Source organism: Bacillus rossius (genome assembly GCF_032445375.1).
Source record: "Bacillus rossius redtenbacheri isolate Brsri chromosome 9 unlocalized genomic scaffold, Brsri_v3 Brsri_v3_scf9_1, whole genome shotgun sequence".
NCBI lineage: Eukaryota > Metazoa > Arthropoda > Insecta > Phasmatodea > Bacillidae > Bacillus > Bacillus rossius.
Window position 1 is genome coordinate 6,892,106 of NW_026962012.1, and position 23,635 is coordinate 6,915,740.

The 23,635-nt window shown below is 37.1% G+C and overlaps 2 protein-coding genes across 4 annotated transcripts in view; one reads left to right on the forward strand and one right to left on the reverse strand.

The window, feature by feature from the left end:
• Nucleotides 1–18,048, reverse strand: part of LOC134542746 (eukaryotic translation initiation factor 4E type 2-like) — a 55,396-nt gene extending 37,348 nt beyond the window's left edge. For 2 of the 3 annotated variants that reach the window (XM_063387247.1, XM_063387245.1), the window contains exons 1-5: nucleotides 17,704–18,048; nucleotides 15,333–15,408; nucleotides 6,301–6,543; nucleotides 4,356–4,508; nucleotides 2,817–2,953 (exon numbers count right to left, since the gene is read on the reverse strand). In XM_063387247.1, the coding sequence (XP_063243317.1) occupies nucleotides 2,817–2,953; nucleotides 4,356–4,508; nucleotides 6,301–6,543; nucleotides 15,333–15,408; nucleotides 17,704–17,723 (629 nt within the window). In that variant the 5' untranslated portion in view covers nucleotides 17,724–18,048. The remainder of the gene's footprint in view (nucleotides 1–2,816; nucleotides 2,954–4,355; nucleotides 4,509–6,300; nucleotides 6,544–15,332; nucleotides 15,409–17,703) is intronic. The other variant, XM_063387246.1, reaches the window with a different exon arrangement.
• A 1,348-nt stretch (nucleotides 18,049–19,396) lies between these two features.
• LOC134542686 (brefeldin A-inhibited guanine nucleotide-exchange protein 3) overlaps nucleotides 19,397–23,635 on the forward strand; it is a 106,604-nt gene continuing 102,365 nt past the window's right edge. Inside the window, exons 1-2 of the mRNA XM_063387142.1 lie at nucleotides 19,397–19,487; nucleotides 22,739–22,889. Coding sequence (XP_063243212.1) covers nucleotides 22,805–22,889 — 85 coding nt within the window. The 5' untranslated portion in view covers nucleotides 19,397–19,487; nucleotides 22,739–22,804. The remainder of the gene's footprint in view (nucleotides 19,488–22,738; nucleotides 22,890–23,635) is intronic.

Here is a 23,635-nt window from a genome sequence, read left to right on the forward strand (position 1 = left end):
TTTATTTTTTTTTTTTGTCGGTGAGGTTGAGACACTTCTGGTCTCTCAGGTTATTATGTTTAATGTTTTATTATGTTTAATTTTAATTTTAACGTAATTTTTTTTAGGTAATGTTTTCATATTTATTTATATATACGTCTACTAGTTTTAGTTAAAATTAATCAAAGACTGTGGTTTTCCGTGCGGCCATTTACCTCTGCTGAATGGACTTGTCCGCGTATGAAAGAGGGGGAATTAGCGGAGGGAGGTGGATGACGTCACGGGAGTGTGACGTATGCGGGGAGCGGACTGTTTGGACTCTAGGCAGAGAGAAGCTTGCGGGCGTTGACCGACTGCGGGTCAGTTGTGAATATGGGTTCCCAGGGTAACTCCGTGCAAGGGAGTTGGGACACGACCCACACATCGTTTTGAAATGTTAACCCTGGAGACTGCTACGCGGAGTTATCGTTGCCGCGGCCCGCATCAGCTGCATTATATTTTTTATAATTTGGAATGAACGGCAACGTATTTCCCATCAACGATTTTAAACTTTTCATTTGGTGTGGACCCCCCCTCCCCCCCCCTCCTCACGCGTGTTGAAGCACGGACTTAGACTTATGCGAAGGCAAGGCTTTTGTGCCGCAGGTAACGTGATCGCTACGGCCGGGCGTCACGTATAGGATTTGTAAATTTTATGTTGTTTTTATGTGTTTTATTCCACTTTTTTTAGTTCATGTATTATAATTTATCCGGAATAAATTTAAATGTTTGCTTATAAAGTAATTGGTATGAACGCTGCAATAACCTACTGCATACATAATCAAACTTTTAATTTAGTTTTGCGTCTCTACCGTGTTTACGCAACTAGCCTTGGCGAAGTCAAGGTTAGCTGGGTTGAAAAACAATGATTGTAACTGGCGGTGCAGGTAGAGATGGACGTGGGCTGTTCGCCCCCGCACGGGGTAATTTTACACCCACACGCTGCACAAGTAGGTTGCGTTTGGTGGCTTCTCGCAAAGTATGTAGAAATTGTTGAAGAGAAAATTTAACGTCGGTAGTTAGAGCCATGCCGTTTAATAATCATTTGTTTTGAAACTTTTTGGATATTTTCAATTAGAAATTGCGGCTACCGACATCGGCATTTGGCTCGTGGCGAAGTTCATTTTCGCTGGGTGTGGCCACGTTTGAGGACGCACTGACTTCGTGTACTTACAGTAAAATGTTACTGAAGGACGTTATTTTTCGTTAATTCTCATCGCACAAGCTGCGAGCAGTTTTCGACAGGCGGATGTACGAGTAGAACGAGTGAGAAAGATTTGAAAAGTGTTTGGATTTGTCAGTGCAGCATTCTACTGTGAAAAAATAAAAACAAAAACTAAAATTGGCGCAACATCTTTTTATTTTTTGTATTTAACGAACTGTTATAAAATGTACATGTTTTCGGGTTTTCACTGTTATAAAGTAAATCATTGTCATAGTAAACACACATTTTTAAAGCAAAAAAAAAAAAATATATATTAAACCTATAGTAGTATAGTACTTGGTGCTCTATTTTTTGGGACCAATTAGGATGGAACTTGAAGGGTAAGCATACTTAGAGGGATATAGAACAGTTCCTTTAATGTTGGATTAAAAAAAAAATGCAACAGCCAGAAAACAGAAAATATAGCTCGGCCGGGCACACAATACTCTCGAGATCCCAACAATCTTTGAGCTCCTTGTATCAAAGAATGCAATAATTCATAAAGGTTCTGCACTGATTCAGCACAAATTTCGGCCTAAGTAACAGTGTGCTAATAAAGAATTCAACCACAAATTACAATGATTCCAATGACAACGATATTGAAACATAATGCATGGTAAACATGAGAATCTATAGGGGTCTGAGATGTTAATTTGATATTCGTGAATAATTTGATATTCAAATAAAATAAATTTTTAAAATTATTTTTACTAATGTATGTGGCATGTGGGACTAATTAATAAAAAAAAAAATTAAATGAAAAGATTCTTAACACCTATAAAGAAAAAAAGATTTATTTAGAAAATTGAATTTTTTCTGCAACATTCCACATACATACATGCTTTTGACATACTATAATAAATACTCTTTCATTAGTACTGTATGCATAAAATAGAGTTTTTCATAAATTTTGATCAGTTTGATCCACAAAAAAAATTCTACTTTAAAATTTTTATGGTTAAAAAAAATTCTTTGAGAGTTTTTTTTATTTATTGCATGTTAAACCCTCTATTTTGGTTCCACCTCTCTCTCTCTCTCTCTCTCTCTCTCTCTCTCTCTCTCTCTCTCTCTCTCTCTCTCTCTCTCTCTCTCTCTCTCGCACACACACAAACACAACCCCGCACAAAAAAAAACACCTCGCACAAACACACAAGTAACCATCACACAAACACACAAAGAACCACCACACAAACATACAACAATCATTATACACACACAACCACCACACACACATACACAAACAACCACTAAACACACACAACAAACACAACACAAACACACTTATCCATTTTCATTTCACTGTATTTTGCATGAATTTTTCTTGGACTGTAAATTTTCACTTTATGTTCACATTTAATTTGAAAAATGTTTGATATTTTTAAATTATTTGAAATAAAAATAAAAATTTGCTTTGAATTAAAAAAGAAAAAAGATTTTCTGAAGCCTAAGGATCACTAGACAAATAAGTGTACTTCTGTAATAGCTTATAAAAAGAATTGAACAGCACAATACTCCAAGAGCCAAGCAAGCCACAATAAGCAGTTTGATAAGACACTCAACTAAGCAGCATGCAAGCTGTAACAAAGCTACTCACTTGAGACTATCGTCATGCCTCTTGTACTCGAGCACTGTGTTTGGGGGCAGGTTGAGAACTCTCCGCAACGTGTCTCGTATCCGAGTTGTGGTTGCTGCATCTGATGCTGTCTTGTTCCACACAGAAATAATATCCTCCTGTTAAAAAACATATTGCATTATCACTTACCTATTTACAATAAATATTTGTTTTATATAATAAAAATTAATAAAATTTTCTTTTAAAAGGATAAAACTGACAATGACTACCATTAATGATCATTGATCAATCATTTATACTCAATTATTAGTGATTAGGCAATGCTATAAATAGGTAATTTACTATCATGACTGACAGAAATAACGATAGTTGGATGTGATTTGGTACGTGTATTGATGGATGTGTTAATTATAAGTGCAATGATCTGAAATGTTTAGAACAACCTAAGAGCATTAGTGGAGTAACCACAATACACAATTAAAGCAGTGTTAGTATTATTTATTAGGCATGATACAAGACATGATACATGAGCAAAATACAAGACTGTTCTAAATAAACAGCACCTGCACTTGTGTTAGTACCCTCTCCCACAATTCCTTGCCCACTATTATGCTCACACTAAAATATTTAATGCCCTTCAAATAAATAAATAAATAATTAAATAGTCCACCTTGAACTTATGCATTAACCATTACTTTGATTTTCAGAATGTTTTGACCACTTTGTGTGCAACAAGTGTATGCAAAAATACAAAATACAAACAAAAACCTCTCACAAGAAAAATGCTCTAAATATTAAATTATTTTGAACTTTTTTTTTACATTGTTTTAATTATTTTAAACCATATAAATTTGATTGCAGACAACACACAGACATTAACCAGACTAATCAGAGAGCATGAATCCTGCTTGCACCCACACTCACATGCGATCATGTGTACCAGCACTCTCTGACAGAACTTCCTAGTGAACATTCTACAATTTTGGAATGCACCCTCAAACAAAAATTTGATAGGCGCCGCACCGTGGGTTTGCACGATGCCGGATGGTCGTTTCGTGCGACTGGCCGGCACTTGGAGCCTTCGGGAATCGCAGTGACCCGATGAAACCAGCTGCTTGTAGGAACACACACGCTTCACGAAGGTTCCAGTTGACAGAGACCGCCCACGCGGAGGAAATATTATATTGTTTGCCAAAGAATGTGCTAACCATATAACACAGCATTTAACAACCCTCTTTTTTTTTGGATAAAGGCACCCTTATCAATAAATCACTGAAATGGCTGCACAATACAAATATTTTTACAAATAGTCATTTTGATTTTTTCTCCTCTGTTTTAAATTTTTAGCACCTTTTGTTGTAATAAAAAAAAAATATTTACAGCCAAAAAATAATTGTTTATTAATTTTTAAATTTATTTCAATTTACAAATATAAAATTTGTTAATGTACCAAAATCTTGCAGCATGTCACATTTACAACCTACAGAGGACTCGTGACACACTTTTATGATGCCCTGATATGACAACTTGCACGTTTGCCCCACAGCAGTCCAACTCTACCTGAAAGCGCATGGACACCACGGCCCCGCATATCTCCTCCCCCACCATGAACTGCTCTCCCAGCATCGCCAACACGAGGTTCTCCCAGCAGCGAGAGGCTAGGCCCTTCCGTAACCTCACGATCCACTTGCCTCCTTTCACGTTCGCTTCGTCCTGCACAAACGCCAGCCACAAGCATTAAACCAACAAACTGTCTGTAAAAACTATCACTGTTGAAAGTAAATGTACAGTTAAAAAATTACATCAATTTTCCTATAGAGTTTGGTCTGTCATGGTGCTATATAATGTGTTCTAGAGTTGTGACTAAGCACTCAATTTACTTCTGTGATTGATACTGAACATTAACATAATGGTTTATAGTTGCTGAAAAATGTCATGGATTATTGTGGGATTTTTTGCATCAAATGACTGATTTGACCAATTTAAAAATGTTTATGACTGTATTAGTTAATTTATTAAAACACTGTATTCAATACGTAAGAATAATATTGTTGGTTTTTCTTTTTAAATTTTCAAATATACTTTACAAGTAGTTTATTTAATGCGAACCAAAGAGGAATATTGTATTTAACACACACACACACATACAGATATATATCTACCTGTACTAACTGTTATGTAATATGTAACTTAAACTACAGTAAATGGATGTAACCTTTATTTGCTAATTAATTTTATAAATACTGTAGCATAATGCTTTGTTAATGTATGTAAATCAGGCAGCATATACCATCATCTGCCCAACAGCACATTGAGCACGTGAAGTCGGTTGTGCTCCCTACACCAGGAGCAAAAGTGCAGAGCCTGCATCAGCCTACACCTGGTATGTCACACTTCCCGTATTGTTACTTGAAATGTAAGCAAGTTAGCATCTGATCCTTCCTCAAAAAAAATCAGAATATTAAAGTGGTTCTCATTACTGAGCACTACCATAATAGGGTTGATTATGATTTCTAGAAATTTAATTTTTCCTTATAGCTCATGCCACTTTATGAGCCTCGCTTACCTGGCCAAATACATACGGGTGCACAGAGCTTCAAAGAGAGAGAATTCTAGGAGGGAGAACTCCAGAAAAGTTTTTAAAGAAAGGAGAATGGAAAGGAAGAAAAACTTGCTGGTCATAAGGACACTCTGGAAAAGTGTGTTGGCAAGAAATGTAGTACAATTTAGGAGGAAGGTAAAAGGAAAGTAGAGCTTGCCACTGGGTTCTTACTTAAATGTAACATTCCAGTATCCGATTGATAAATACAACTCTTCCGTAGAACTTTCCTTAAGAGTAGTCAAATTTTAGGTATGACAATTTGCATTCCTCATAGTCTGGGCCTAAAAGACATGGAAATCCTAGGGGTGGTCTCTAAATTAACAAACATGCAGCAATGCTAATTTTCACTTTCTATGAAAGAAAGAATATTTGTCAATTACTTTCTGTTGTTTCAAGTAAGTCATTTGTTGGTCTGAACATTTACTATCTGTTTTCAGAGATTTTGAAACAGCACTACCATCGCTGTTAATTGTTTTTGGTTCAATGGAGTTTCTAACGAATGAGCAACAGAAAACAGAACCAGTATCTTGACTTGACTTCATCGGGCAGCTCAGATTTGTAACAAATACTGCCAAAGTCATCATGATTGTACCTGCAAACCTGAAGTTTGACGTTCAAACTTACATTAGAAACATAAGTGTATATTGTGGGAGAAAAAAATGATATACAGAAACCAAAAAATAGAAACCTTTTAACTTGATTTCAAAACATGTATTATATTTTTTTGCTTGAAGTTGTTATATTAAAATGTTAATTTTATTAACTTTAAAAAATTACAAATACCTACAAATAAAATGTATCTATAATTTAAATTTTTTTTTCTTCTTCTTCATAATTTGAAAACCATACATTTACACAGATATAACTTAAATGAAAATAACTATTAATGTACGAAACACACACCTCCCACATGGGCTTGATGCCGACTTTGAAAAGATGGAAGTCGCTATGGCTCTGCAGTTCCGACGGCCTCACCAAGTGGCTGTACACGGACCAGAACTGTTCGACGCTGCCGAACGAGCCAATGAGCTTCAGGTTCTGGTTAAAATTCTGTACGCTCGCCTGCTTGCCGGGAGAGCGTCGGCTGAACCACAGCCAATAGGAGTACTGCAGCTTGTGCTCTTCTGGAGGCACCACTATGGTGGGCTGAAACAACATTTGGTCCACAACATGCAACATCTACCTGAAGTGCATGTGCAGTGCAACTGAAACACATATCTCTACGTCCACTTGAACCAGATCATTTCCCCAATTCCCCATTTTTACCGAAAAAAATGCCACTCCTTCATGGCATGTGAGAGATAGTGTGGTATTTAAAGCTAGGTCTATCTCACCATGTGGATTTTTTATTTTTTATCTTCCCTTTTTTTAAGGGCTATTTATACAATCTTAACTCAATACCTCTCTTGCATTGCTGTTCTGCCAAAAATATTTTCAACAGATATTCACTTAGTGTAACATCAGAGTGTAAAAAAGGCGTGCTAACGCTGATAATTAAGAACACTTCTGCGCCTTTTTTGCATCCACGATATCACGATATCAGTGAATATCTGTTGTAAATATTTGTTGCAGAACAACAAATGCAAGGGACTGTATAAAGTTAAAAATTTCACCAAAGCCCTTAAATAAAAGTAATGAAGAAAAAAAAAATCAGAACCTTAAAGCCTCCATCTGGCAACAATTTTGAAATCAGGTTAGTTTTCCAGAGAAAATTTCCAAAGCTAAACATGCCAAACAGAGAAATCTGTGCATTCAAGGTCTCCATGTGCAAAGGGCAACACTGGCTGGTGTCTCTAATGCCTCATCACCACTATGCACAAAAAGCACGTCTGAGGTGCAGTCTTTTTACCATTGGCTTTCTACTACGGGACTTTAAACAGTAGTCCATCACTTTGCAGATTAGTACAGTGAAAGGTCTTTAATCTGGCACCTTCGGGACCAAAGCCATGCTGAATAGTGATTTTCCACATTATCGAATGTCAGTATAGTTTCAAAGGAAATACCAAATGTGAAAATGTGATATGTAACCTGCTAGAACAGGGGTCGGCAGATCGCAGATCGTGAACCGCATGCGGCTCTTTTCATTGGATTTTATGGCTCTATAACTCACTGTGCTGCCACAACACAAAATAAAAAATGCTGAACAAAATCAAACGGCCCAATCACAAGGCATGTCCTCCATCTGCTCGCTCGCGCCTGCCACCGCACCGCCAGCACACTCGCCCATGTGCTTTTTTTAATTTTAATAATTAATAAACTTAAATAATATAGGTTTTCTTATTTTATCAGTAGAGGTCTACTAATGACTAACTTATTTTTTACATTTATGTGTCTTTTTCCCCTAAGTAGCCTTTATTTCATCCTCTTGCATCGTACACAGTGTAGGTACATATAAAACTATCACAAAATTTACATGGTAAGAAACAAAACTGTTCCATGTATTCTGCTCCATTCAACCTTGTTTTCGTTGCCACATGTGTCTGAAATCACTTTAGGCAAATGCTCAGACGGTATCTTATTATGGACCACGGCTGATTTGTTTCCCCAATTTTGCATTGAAATTTGTGTAAATGTATTGAACTTAATGTTTCATCGACATCAAAATCAATACAGAAGGTGAACGATGATGAGCTGCTAATGGAGCATAAACAGAATGAATGGGTGTGGAAGCCAGAGCACCCTGAGAAACCTCACAGAGGATGGCAAAATCTGCCACATATCCGACTTGTGAATATTCAAGGTTAGACCCCACCTAAAATCAACATCTTGGTATGACACAAGTGATCTGACCACTCAACCACCGTGGTCCTAAGTCTGTCTGTTAATGACCACCTTGTCAATGAGACTAGATACCAAATATCTCTAGAAACCATTCTTTTGCCCATCAATAAATTAACTTGATTTTACAGCACATGAGCAGGTAGCGACTATATAGAGTAGCCGGTAACGACTGATATTAAGAATGGACATAGAGGGGAGTTGGGAGGGGAGGGAAACATCACCTCCCACAAATTCTAAAAATTATAAAAAATCTATAATGGAAAAAACACACAGTTCATTTCAGGAGGGTAAATCTTATAAACTTATCCTCCTTCATTAAACATAGTGGTAGCCTCTTTGAATTACAAGGAGAACATTACTTCATGGATAGCTACATCATGGAACATATACAAACCCTAGATTTATGTGAATATCTAAAATGCTATTTGTAAACATATGCCCCAAAGAAGTATTGATCATAGCTTTTCTGTTAGGAAACAGTTCTGATTATATAAAAAGAAAGCTGAATTAAATTAAATCATAACATTTTTTGATAGTACATATTTTATTTACTGCTTATAAATGATTCAGATCATATACTCAATACTGTGCCGTTAATTAGTAATTTCGACACGATATATTTTAAATTTTTATTATGATTTTAAATTTTTTTGTGTGGAAATTTTATTTGCTCTACTATAGTGTGATTTTACTTTGTTAGTCTGGTGTACTCCTCTGAGTTAAACTTTGTCTCAGTACTCTGAAGCCCCTTTCCCATCGGCGTATCAGATATTTTGCTGGCCTAATCCCTGACTGGCAGACAGCTTACCATTTCCCCCGCCTTCAGTCACGCCTCAAGCCTGTAATATCATTTCTCTTCGTGACCCTTACTGCATAGACAAGCCTGTAGCTTGCAGGCGACCAGTTCGCAGAGACGAGCTGAGATTGGCTTTTTTCATCACGTGTTAGTGTTATGTTCGCTCCTCTGCAGCCACGACGGGACGTAGATTCCCATCAGCGTTGCATTTTACCCCCCCCCCCCCCCCCCCTCTCAGTTCCAAGTAAGACCAATGACCGGTCGTAACCCCCTGGGCAACAGTGACCGTTCTCAAGGTCTTCTCGCAAAAGCGAGTGCGCCAAAACTGATCACAAGCGCTTCCTAGCGACCAAGTCGCGAACTTCTCCGCTAGCTTACCCTCTAGGGCGCCAGAGAGCAGCACCTGCTTTCCCTTGAGTTATATGGACGCCGTGGGCGAGTCGATTGTTTTCAACTCAGACCCCTCCGACAGAGTTCTCTACTGTCGCCCAGTGATGCCAACTTCAAGACTCCTGCTAGAGTTTTTTTCTCGCCCGCATTCGGGCAAGTTCGGAATCGTTCGGCGGCCCAGACCTCCCCCCTGTAAGAGCCGGCGGGCACTTTTAATTACGAGACGCGGTTTGCCGCAACACAGATCTACTCGCGCTGCGTCTGCAGACAGATCTCCATCGAGTATCGGCGAATCGGCAAGACTTCATCCGACCGCTAACGACTATGTAGTCGCCTTGTATAAGGGATGCATTCCCTCAAGTCATTCCTAGTAGATTAGTCTGTCTGCATAGTTTAGTTATTTGCCTTCAAAATTTTTTTTCTTTTAATCGTTATTATGAAGAAATCATCCGCGTCCTGCCGCGCAATTCGCGAGCTCCAGATCCTGGCTGACTCCACGACTGCAGCGTGCTGGGCAACTCCCCTGTTTTGGTGAGTGATAATTCGCGACCCCCCCCTTTTTGTTCCCTTAAATTTTTGGGCATTTTCTGCCCCATAGACTGCCTGTATACAAGTTCTAATCAGTTTTGATTTGGACTGTTGCAGACAGGGTCGATGACAGGGAGAGACTGATGCTCCCATCTCGTGGCACCTACCCTTTCCTGTTCCGTGGGTCACATTAGAAGAAACATTTCTACTACCCGACGTGATCGTTTTGAAGACCCCGGGTGGTAATGTAAATTCAACATTTCCCCCTTAACTAGCTACGAACTATCTTAAGCGGATGACCAACCCACCAGCGACCAGTGTTTTTCTCAAGAAAATGTAAAACGAATAGAACTAATTATCAATGTAATCATCGGATCCATCCCACTTTGGGTGTGAAACTCATAATGCAAATGTTTATATTTCAAACTAAGAATGTAAATTGGTTTAAGTAAGCGCGGGCCGGCCCATTTTCGTTTTCCTTTTGTTAATCTTTGAAAATTGTTAAAACCTTTTGTATGTATGTTAAAATAATGGAAACAAGATAATTCATCAGGGCAAATAAAACAGGGAAACTATAGATCAAGTTAATCGTGTAGTTTTTATTTATTGATTTTAACGATCCCCCAACTTCCTCCTTGCTTGTTACAGGAAGTTCCTAAATTGTGTTTGTTCCCCACCTCGTGTCGCCTCTGGTAAATCAATTTATTTAACTTATTTTTTTTTTATCCAGCTTGTTTCCAAGGCTCTTTTTAATTAATGCCAAATAATTCTATTTTGAGGCACGAGGGGTGTTACAATACCAATACCATAACTGTGATGTGGTAATGTCTGCAGATAAATTGTTAAAATAAGGGTTCAAAAAACAGTTACAATGGAAACTAGGCCTATCACAATGTAAACATTTTCTCAGGTTACTTTTGGTTTTACTTCTAGGGTACGTTTGGTTTTACTCCCATCGTATTCAGTCGCCCACCACTCCAATTCTTGAGCTGGCCCGAAGTAACATACATACATATATAGTGCATATTTCCCTACTTCCCCTTCCACCCGCTTACCTCTCAGAATCTTAGCTACCCCAAAGCTCCTGGTGTGTACTACATGCATCCCCAGCAAAACAGTCATTTACACTCAGCACTGACTTCATCTCATATACTTACATCCCCCTCAGAATTGGATAGCTGGATTCTCATGTCATCAGTTTTGTATAAGGGATGGATTTTTTTTTTCACATTAGATACAGGTTGTTTACAAACCATGGGACATGTATTTAATGGGTGGCGAGAAGTAACAAAACAAGTAACTTTTTTTAAGAAACATACATGTGGAAACGAAACCATGTTAAGTTACAGGCACGAACAGTAGCAGGGTCATTCCATGCGAAACTGGACAAATCTTCAAAAAATTAAAAATTATTGTATAGCACTTTTTGTGGTTTGTTTATAATACTTAAGTATTGTATTTAACATTTTTGGTACAGAAGTAACAATTGTTTGTTTTTAGGTTATTATATTAAAACGTTACAGGAAACCATGCACACAGAAAGAAAATTTTTGTAGAGATATGTTAAGTTGGCATGCTTAAATCTTCCCTCCAAAAAGGTTGTTTGTAACATTCACTAGGTAGTGTGTACAGTGCTAACCTTGCAGTAAAGAAACATCAACATATCCATTCTGTAGGTAAGTTAATCTGTCATTAATTTGGTTATTTAGTAACTGTATACATATCTGTCACACCCGTAACAAAAAATTGATAAAAGTTGACATGCTTGGTTAAATAAAGAACTGAACATGTTTTCATTATGTGAATGAAAGGTTATATATGACAATGATTAATGTGACCATCCCTTAACTGGCTATATATTGATTAACTAAGTAAAGATTAATATTAAAAAGTGTCACACCCGTAACGCAAATATAAAATTTTATTTTCATAAGGTATTAAAGCATGCTTTTAAGAGTAAATCATTTTGGAATGTGTCAGGACTACAGATAACAATTAGTTTTGTTTTATTAGCCATGTATAGTAGCTGGGAATTTTAAGTTTGCATTTATATTTATTATTACTTTTTACAGATGAAGGTACAGGACAGCAAAGAACATGTACGTAAGTGGACAGAGAGATTAAAAGCTAATCCAGATAAATGGAAGGAGCACTCAAGTAAAGAACAAGAGCGAGATAAGACAAGACGAAAGAAAATTATGGATATCTTGTGTAGGCCTAATAACAGAAGACAATTGAAATTAAAACGTTTGAAGGACTCAGAACGCCAGAGGAAGCACAGGAAGGAGTTGAAAGAGAAAAAAGATACAATTTATTTAATTTATGTTTCTTCTTAGATGATTGATTTTGCGCTCATTGGGGAGTGGCATTTTTTGCCACTTCTCATGGCTAGAGACCCGGAAAATTCGCGGGTTCAACGGCCTCCAGGATAGACTCCAATATCCTCTACACACTCGGGCAAATGCCAACTGTTCATTGGCTGCTGACTTGTGAGTCGTCTCGACTGGGTGGCCTGTGATTCGACACTTCTAAGAGTGAGGGTCTCTAATTGGCCCTCAGTCCTCCAGATTAACAGTGAACCAATGACGGAAGCAGCACTAAGGTATAATTATTTGAATTTTAGCATAACACGAAATGAACCCGCGAATTTTCCGGGTCTCTACTCATGGCAAAGGGGCAGTGGATGGTGTAGGAGGAATGGTCAAATATAAAGTGTGGAATGAGGTGAAGTCCCGCCGTAGGATGGTTTATTAATGCGAAAGAGTTTTTCGATTGTGCTTCGGAAATCATTTCAGGAATAAAATGCATTTTTGTAAACATGGAAGAAATTCACAAATTCAAAGGGATGCTAATGGACCGATGGAACAATGCACATGCTGTACCTGGACTTCAGTCAAAACATTGTTTTAAACCATTGAACAACAAGTTCTGTCTCTTAGTGAGCCGCACATCTTTCTCCACGTTAGAGAAATGCAGCATGACGAAGGAAAAAGTATCATACAATGACATTTATGCAGAAACGGAATCAAGTGATTTCAGTGACGATAAACCCATCCTTTCAGTTTCAACAAATCATCTCCAACCAGGACAATGTGTTTTAGTAGAATATGAGGGAAAGAAGAGAACATACAAATTTGTAGGGATGTGCCAAAGTGAGCCTGATGGTGAGGAAGTTGAGGTACTGTTTTTAAAACTTCATGATAAAGACAATAAAAGAATATTCAAAATTAATGAAAAAGACAACTGTTTTGTTTTTATCAAACAAATTTTGAAGTATCTTCCAGAACCAGTAATGAAGGTAGTCAGTAACAGAGTGTACTGTACTATGAATTTCAAAAGGATATTGACGTCATTCAACTGTAACATGTTTGTTAAGATGCAAATCTGGAGTAAAATTTAAAAAAAATTGTTTAAGACTTAGCCTATACTAGTGTGAGATAATGTAGTTTCTTAAAATCCTGTATAAAGTTAGAGTTTGAATTTTTCTTGTACACATTTTACACCATACTAAAATAGGCTACAAGTGTTTTGCATTAAAAATTGTTGTAAATTTGTTAAATAGTATTATGTACAATTTTTAATATAAGTTGGTACTGTATGACATAAGTGATTTAGTGTAATTAAAATCTGTCTACAAAAGTGACAGCCATGTTGATGTACAGTCTCACACCTGTAACAGATGATGTCACACCCGTAACATATGATGTCACACCCGTAACGACACAATATAATTTATTGTAAAAAGAAAGGAACATTTTCATACAAATTGGCACAGGAATAATTATCTATGTTCCTTTTATTGGCCACATATGGTTAGATTTGGCAAAAGTCCTTTCAGATTTCACAGAGAATTCAACATAAACATGTAATTTTGTACTGTGGTGTCCAAAATATGTCACACCCGTAACATAAATACAGATGCTTGTAAAAAAAATTGTATAATTTTTTTTTAACAAATGAAAATGCAGTCAATTAGCCTATTAACTGCAGTGTTTGTGCATATATGCCTGGAACACATTTAGTTATATATAATACATACAAATATTGTTTTTGCTTGAAAAATATCATTCAAATGTCACACCCGTGTGCATGGAATGGCCCAGCACACAAATGTGCAATTTCATGCAAATCAGAGCATCATTCCACTGGCTGAGAGGACACGTGACCGCAGAGCAGTGGCATTCAAATGCTCTGTGGGAAGCAGGCGACGAGCCAGGAGAACACAATTAGAGTTAGCCAAACACAATCTTGTGTACATCACCCTTCGTGGTATGAAACTCCCCGTTTCCGAGAAACACCGGTTAAGCAGAGCAAAAGGTCTTCCTATTCGGTACTTGTATGTTGTGGAAGCGCACTTGGTTAATGTGCACCGCTGTGGTTCAATTTTTTTTCGCCTGCCCGTACAGCATTGACTTATCGACTGTCCATGCAAATGTCACGCTATTGCTGTTTGTCTAATTTATTGCGGCGCCGTACTCACAGTCAATCCTGTGCTGACCCAAAGCCAAACGTATAAACATAATACCACAAACAACCATCCAGTGTGCTGCCACTAGTGCACTTGACTGACTCTAAACGTCTGTGCCAGACTTGTCGCCTACTTCCTGCGGGGCGTTTGAACACCACTGTGCTGCGATCACGCGTCCTCTCAGCTAGACAAGTAGCCCTCTGACGCCAGCCACATTCAAATTTGCCCACTACTGTTTGCGCCTACAGCATTGCCAAGCTTTGTTTCCCTATATGTGGTCCTTAACAAAAATTTGCTTGTTCTGGCATTCCCTGACACCCATTAGATTTATTCGCTGCAATCTGGGAACTTTTTGTAAATCGTCATGGCAGTATTCATGAATAATACTTTTTATCTCACTAAATGATCAGGGTCTCATTCTTAAACTTTATTTTTTGTTCTTCGACAGCAGAGCAATGCATACAATTTAATTTTTGTAGTCAAAAACTTATTTTTGATATTTCTTTGAAAAAATTCTGAATAATATTATATCAAAGAAAAAAAATTAAATACTTAGCAAAGTGAAATGAATCCGGGCATTAAGGAACCAGTATGAAGAATTGCTTTTATTTTTGCAGATAGTATTTTTCATCATTAATTTACCATTCTATTTCTTACATTTTTAAATATGGAATTTGAGTTGCATTAACAGCAAGAAGAATCAGAATTATTTACAAATAGTAAAGATATTTAAAGAAAACATGTAGGCAACTCATGGATGGCATCTAAGCCATAAAAAAAGTTGAAATTTTGGTAATATTCTGGTGGAGTGGGATATTGAGAAAGAGGGAAGGGGGAAGTGCAATAAATAACTATATTTGACCAGACCTTTGACAATGGGAATATGATCACGTTAACACTTGTACACAAAGCATGGTAAAAATAAAATCAAAGAGAAATAATCAAACTACTAGATAAGAGAATACTACTCACCAATGGCTCTTTATCAACCTTCTGAACATCTCTACTAGTCTGTTCATCCTCCCCACTGTCATCGTTCGTCTTCAGGCTGGTGATTAGAGATCACAAACATCCTAATTAAAAAGTATCAACCTTAATAAAACAAGATCATCATACACTGCATGTGCACATCTTCATCTGTTAAACCTGCACGTTCTGTACGTAAAAGTAAGGAAGCATATTTGAGGAACAGACCATGCGAATGGCAGAGAAGTGTGAATTTTCAAAGTCTCATTATTTTTTACTTAATAAATATAAGAAAAAATATAAGAATTGCTTGACATGTCATGTCTATGGGTATGTACAGGAAAGCCATGAATATTCGTTACAAATTGATAGGGATGGTAGATGTAGATGTGTAGAAAACATTTTATTAAGAAACCCATGTCCGGAAATGCATCCTTATACCTGAAAACTGCGCAACAAAGTAACAGGGGTAGGTAGGCAACCTGGCAGGGACGGTGACGTCGGATGTCAATAACGACACATGTGTATCTGTATTTATGCAGTTTTATTTGTACGCTTTACATTTGCTGCTCAAAATATCCTCCGCCACACCCGATACATGCAGTGCAGTGCCGTAACAGGTTGCGTCGCACATCAGCAAAGACAGCTGGTGTGTTTCCTATGGTCTGAAACGCAGCATGTATCCTGCCTACCAGTTCATCCCTGGTATGTACAGGAGTGGCGTACACAAGGAACTTCACATGGCCCCAAAGGTAGAAGTCCAAAGGCGAGAGGTCGGGGGAACGCGGTGGCCAGGCAATGGGACCACCCCGTCCTATCCACCGCTGTCCAAATGCTCTGTTCAGGTGGTCAAGAACACAGAGGGCGTATTGAGCTGGTGCTCCATCACACTGGAACCACAATGACGCGCGAATATCAAGACTGACGTCATCCATCATGTCAGGTAAAACATCGCGCAGAAACCGCAGATACTCTGCAGCTTTGAGGCGTGGTGGCAAAATGTGTGGCCCTAGTACACTGTCATTTAGTATCCCAGCCCAGATGTTCACTGAAAATCTGTTGGTGGCGGGTTGGATACGTTGTGTAGCTGTGTTGCTCGGCCCAAACGAGAGTGTTACGGGTATTGAACAAACCATCCCTGGTGAAGCAGCTCTCGTCTGTAAACAGCACATGCTGTAGGAACTGTGGCACGTTTTCGCAGCACTGAAGCAACCATCGGCAAAACGCATGTCGTGCAGGAAAATCAGCTTCTTTTTAAGGTCTGTACCTTCTGTACATGATACGGGCGCAGAAGTTGTTCCTTGTCTAACACATGCACGGTGACTCGTGCGGTCACTGATCGTCAAATCGGGTAGTAGGTAAGACAACACAACATGTTTTCACTGGCTTGTCGTCGCCTAGTTGCCTACCTACCCCTGTTACTTTGTTGCGCAGTTTCAGGTATAAGGATGCATTTCCAGAGGCTCAATGGAATACAAATAAAATAAATACATCAATAAAAAGTAAAGGATAAATAAAAGGATAAAACAAAAAGGGGTATTATAACAGTATTAAGCACAGAGGCTTCAGGAGATTGGGGCCTCCAAGATTATAGTGGGCTCTAAACCACTAAGTATAAACGTGTTGCTGAGGAATTTCGGAGATATTAAGGCTAGTCTATGCCAATAATAATAATAATATATTCCCATCTTCTCATTTTGTATTTGGTTTGTGTTCAGCAAGGTGACTTAAAATGAAAATTTATTTAGTACGTGATAACTGAAAATTGTCCCCACAAAGAAAGAAAACATAAGAGCAAATTCAAGCCATATCACAAGCAAGTTTCGTATCCCTGAAACAAGCAGTTACAGTTCTGTTAAAAAATAACTAAATACATATAATTTTTTTTGGAAAAGTTAAAGTGATGTAAGGTGCAAAATTGGTAGAAAATTTTAAACTGTGGTTCGTTTAGGTAGTATCAAGATAGTGAATTCTGCAAAAATGAAAATTAAATCTTTCAGAAAAGGTTATTTGTGTGTTCCTCATGATTAATAACACGACATTACGATATCTGAAGTACTTTACCAGTAGTTTATCGTTGGAATAATTGGTCAGGTTATGTTAACTACACTTAAAGTACTATTAAATAATGAGGGCAGCTGTTTGAGTTATATTAACTACACTGAAAAAAAATAATTAATGATTGGTTACATTGGGGTCGCGACATTAAAAATACCAAATGCATTATACGAGACAATCAAGGAACATTAACTCAAAAAAATCAATCTCCCTCGCTGAAAAAAAAAAAAAACTTTTTTACTCTCGTGTATTTGTATCACTAAATACAATCCGTAGCTACATTCAACATTCATCAAATAAAATACAAGCAGAAACTTACGCGTCAAATTTATTTGACATTTTGGAACCAAGAGCAAGGCCAAGGACTTATGCACAATATAACCTCCAAAACGGAACACAGGATGGTTAATCCTTATTCAAACTGGCGTCTCTAACATTAAATCACTAAAATAACCATTACACTGATCTAAAATAAAATTATTTTAATTTAGCCGCGTCACAAAATCTCAGATACTTAACGTAAACGTGTTAGCCTATACACACTCTAAAAAAAGTACGTGCATGAGTTATATTTACTAAGAATTAGGGGGGGGGGGGGGGGTGCTTCAGGCGGGTAACCTCAAAAACCACCTAGCATCGTAGTGGAGATGTCCGCCATGTCGGTATAGTACTGCACATCACGCGCACAGTCAACACGACGACAGTAAAGTGTAGGATTTTTATGTATGTACTTTAGTATTAGCTCAGAGGCTTTGTTCAACGCGGGAACGTCCACCATGGTAGTATAGTGCAGCACATCACATGCACAGTCAGCACGAAATTGTCTACATCTTATGTAAAGTGTTAGGGTTTCATTTATGTTCTTTAGTATTAGCTGCGGGGACTTAGTTCCACACGGAAACGTCCGCCGCGTCACTCGTCGGGGAGAGACCTTCGCTAGCAACATAATCAGCGCCGCCACTGGAAGGAGCCGCCTTAGTGTAGAGACGTCTATCCAATAACAGAAACGGTCAGGAGTATGATAGTACCGTGTACCTCGTGTCAGTATTATTCTTTTCATTTAATACAGTGTCCTGGGTAGCCTGTAAAACCCAGGGAGTCCTTCAGTCAGCACGCCTCTGCCTCCGGTCACATGGCCAAACCGAACCCTGGGACTCACTTATTTTCATTATGGATTTACAATCTCTACAGGGAGGCAGACGAAGGAGTGTCAGTACGATTTTACAAATTAACATAAAGAAGAAATTCCGAAGGCTAGTAAATTGATAGAATTATATTAATATATCATTTGTTAACTAAATTAGATTAGTTAATGCACAAGGGCCAATTTCCCCATGATGATGGTCTATAATGGTTCTGGAATGGCATTAGGAATTGCCAGGAGATGGCTTGTTGTGATGTAATTCAATTGAAAAGAAATAAAGATAGCCACATTAACAGGTATAAATAGTATGAATTGTCGTGTCCTGCATTTGGCCTCGGCCCCTTGTGAGAGTACGACATGCTCCTCTCTGAAACCAACCTGGCCGCCTCCCAAAGAAAGCAGTATCCTACAGAATATATATATATATATATATATATATATATATATATATATATATATATATATATATATATATATATATATATAATTAAACATTAGTTATGAAATTATTTATTTTAAACAATCACATATACATATATTTGAAATGATTTCTACATAAAAATATTATTTGTGACATTTGTTTGGTGAAAACAGTAGTAGAAGTTCGTGTTCCTTTAGCACATTCTTTATTTAGTTAAAAATATGCTCTTAAATCGTCCTTATTACCATCATATTTAACCGATGGTTTAACCGGGTAAATATTTGGTAAAATGCAATTTGTTATTAAATCATGCTTAAGTTACGGTAAGCACTCTTAAAAATCTTATAAGTTGGTGTTGAAATTGGCCCCATTTTTGATATGAATTGGAAAATTTCCCTAATTTTTTAAAAATATTTTATCATGTTTGCTCCCCTGGAAAAAGTTGCCATACTATTGACATTTTGTACATGTGTTTTTGACATTGTCTGCAACGTTATGGTATAAAGAAGATTGTTGTAGTTCCTGTTTTTAAAAAAATGTAAGAACATTAAACAAGCGCTGTGTTTCAGAAATATGTTTTGTGACACAAAGAGTAGTATTTTATGTAATGCCTTTTGAAACAAGTCTTTTACTTATCGGAAGGCTTCATGCTGGATAAGTGTGCAATACGGGTAACATAGATTGAGCTCAACACTTTCCGGTGTTAAAATTTTTTATGATCTCCTGCCTAGAAACATTGTTTATAAGGGTTTGTTTACCGCTGGGGCGTTTTTATTTTCCGATCCTTTTTTTTTTTGTGGGTACTAACTTGCAAAATCTTAACTTATTCTTGGTAAAGTGCAATTTATGTTTTAACTAAGCAATGTTTATTACGCAGGTACAAATAATTATTAATGAAACAAATACTATTGAACATGTTCCATCAGTAATTCAAACTATTCCATAGTTAATTCCTTCTAGGGTAATTGTTTCAATAAGGGTGCTACAAAAAAAAAAAAAAATAAGGCTAACCCCCGAAAATGGAGATATTTAGTTTTTTTATTTTATTAATTATTCTGGGGAGGTGTATTCCGAAATGTCGAGAACTTCAAATTATTTAATTAACAATTTTAACGTTTGCCTGTGCAATAACGTGGGCACCCCCATGTGTGAGTCTCTACTGTGCTTACAAACAGCTTTCTTCAATAATGATGGGGTCCTTAAAATCAGAACCTGTCGCTGTGTGATGTAACAAAGATAATGCAATTACAGACAACTTTTGAATTATTAATAGGGCTACAAAAGTGTGTAGGCTGGTTGTTGTCAATATTCTGTTCCATTGATGGCTAGCTTAATTCTTTTTCTCGTATTATTTTAGTTAGTAACAAATACTGTGACATATCATAAAGAAAAGAATAAATTGTACTTTAAATATAGTATTTTCAAAAATAATAAGGAAATATCTTTTCATGGAAGAAGAATTACAATAGAACAATATATAGAATACAGATTAAAATATATGTCGAGCACTGTATACACATACACACATGCACATAGCTCGATTTGAGGGGGAACATATGGAACATCATGCCGGTACCTCTTTAAGAAAAAAAAAATTTGATAGTTAAAAACATTTTGTAATCGTTACTCTGTTAGTGAGTGGGCCTGGCCTACTTGTTACACTTCAAGTAAAAGATCTATTGATAATGATGTGAGGCTAGGGTAGGTAGTTGTGTGTCAGTATAGAGTACTATGAACTGCAAATACTTCATTTTAATAGTGTGTCTTGACCTTGACCGGCTGACGCAGTGGTAGTCGGACTCATCCTTAATTTTCAAGTTTTTGTATAAACAAAGATTTTTTTTTTCATGCCAACAATTTGGAATATCCCCTACACACTCCGGAAGGTTACAGTTCCGGCACCTCTTTTTCTAGAAATTGAGTTCTGTATATATAATAATTTTCAATATTTCTGTGAGAATACCATGACTTCATAACAGTATCTGTTTACAATTTATAATACATATAGACAAGCCGTATTAGGCTTGCTAGCCAACAGTTGGCCAACACTGTTCTATACCATAGGTCTACCATTTTTAGCCTGTGCTCTCTCGCTTAAAAAAACTGCATGAAAATAAATATAATAAATGACAAACCTTGTAAATTTAGGCATATGTACTTTTTAAATCATTTGTAATTTTTGACGTGACAACGTCTAATAAATCGATGAACGCCGGCTGCACGCACAAAAAAGTGTCCCGTTACGCACGTCCCATTACGCTGTGTCCCATTACGCTCATTGTATGCTTGCACCACATCTATCTCTCTTCCACTCGATTGGAACAACCATCGATTAGACTTTTTCGAGGCACATTAAACTTGAAACACTCCCATTTGTTTCCTACTTTTCCTATCATTGTCCTATCCTTAACAGAATAACACAGATTGGAAGAAGTTAAATAGCAAACATGTATAAAAGTTATAGTTAATATAATCTCTTCGTTAAAGTAATAAAAATATTTGAATTAATGAGTGCCAATAAAAGTAAATTTATCAATTAAATTGTAGATTTCATGTCACTCCTTCTTTGTATCCATACAAAATAGTGATAATTCAATAAAAATGATTCAATTTTATTCATAAAAGTATGCAATCATTTCATCAATGTTATGTTATGACGTCACGTTAAACTATCGTCCGTAAACCGACTTTACAGACAACCAATTTTTTTTTATCACTTCTCCCACACTCGTAGAACTAAACCAAGAGCTCTGCTATCCTTCCCTTCAAAACTATAAGTATATTGTAGGGTTATGCACTGATGCTTAATTTGATTGGATGTCTAAGACGTGAATATCTTGGATACAGACTGGCTGCTTGGAATCGTAACTCAACCCACTATATATATTTTTGTGCTCTTGCATTTTGTATAACTTGCTTCACTATCATAACACTTTTCTAACTTATTCTCCTCACACTTTCTATACTTTTCCCATTAATAATTTGTTTTATTTTACTATAGGCTTATAAGTTGGCTAATGTGTGAATATTGTTACGAGTGGGGGCAATCAGTTTTGTAAGGATAGCCCAATTAATTTTATCAAGTTTTATTTGCTACTAATGTTTACATTACTATTTAAATCACCACACTTAATGTCTGTCCAGTCCACAGTTTTCACTCCTCACTGGAGCAAGGCTCAACAGTAGTTCGCCCCTTACCTCGCACCTGTCCAATAATTTCTCGTTCTTCTTGCCGAAGTCGCACTTTACTGGACTCGCATTTCACTCAACTTGTCTGTACGGAACTCTAGTGGAGGCTGGCATCACCGCTTTTATACCCTTAGCCATCCTTCTGGAACTGACTGGAGTGGTTGTGACGTGACGCGTCATCCCGGGCCGACCTGACACTCGAAGCATTCAGAACAGCGGCATGTTATTCACGCTACTCCACGCGGCGGCCTCAGTAAGCCCGCAGAATTCCCAGGCTGCTGAAGGATAGATAACAGCGCCGAGGAAGGTGGGTGCGGGAGCAGGTTGAAGGCAAGGCCGGGCTGCTGTAATCCCCGTAGGTATGCACACATGCTGTCAGTGACAGCCCGCATAGGTACCTGGCGTACGTTTTGGCCTTGCCTGCCACGTTTGTAACAATATTTACAGGCTTTATGGTGTATGTATAGACTTTGTTTGTATGTTTTACTTGGATAAAATCCTACAACATTTTTGTATGCTCTTATGAACAATATATGAATGAATGAATGAATGTATATGGCTGCAGGATACTCCAGTATGTTGTTCCTTTTTTCTTTCCAGGTTGATTTTGGCAGTGCTGTCTTACAAATGAAAAATTAGTGTCGGTTTTCTCGCCCATAAGAAAACATGGAAGAACTGTTGCTGCAGATAGTCAGAGAGGCATCGAGTCCGAAGCAGGCAGTGTTGCGGAAAGCGGCTCAGGATGCTCATGGTAAAGTGCGAGCGTCATAGTTCAAACTGAAATACATTTAACTGACCTATTAATTTAACCTTTGACTATTGTAATTAATGTATTTAGAATGTTTATTTATGTGTACAATTCATGTGCTCTAAATTTACACAATACAACACACACAAAAAACATACAAGAACTTGGACACATTATGTCACTTATCAACCTAACAGGGTACCATTCAAACTGTTAAGACAAGTGACATAAAATAAAATAAAAATTAAAAAAGCTAAGGATTAACATAATTTTTAGTCTAAATGAAATAAATTTGAAAGTATAAGATGCGGTAAATGATGGGATAACTTAGTTTTTTTAATCATACTCAAACTGTTAAAATTTTTTCTGTCATAAAACATTTTTAGTGGGATAGCTCATTAATGTACCAAACTAATAAAAACTATTCTTGTATACTATTCTTATATACTGGTATTTTCATCTGTCTAGGAACTCGAACAGTGGGATTCAAGTTTTTCTAATAGCAAAATGTTTTTCCATTAACACAGCCAGACATTGTGGGCAAGATGTAAATGAGCTTGGTATATAGTTGTTATGGAACAAGTCATTAAAGTAATCAATATTTACATAAAAATAACATGTTTTTTATATTTTTGTTTCCAAGAATTAGGTTGAAATACCTTAAATTCCATTAGCCATTGGAACATTGGAACATTGATAATAGTTAGAAAAAAAAGGCGTAAGGAGCATGGTGGACTTAAAAAGCAAAA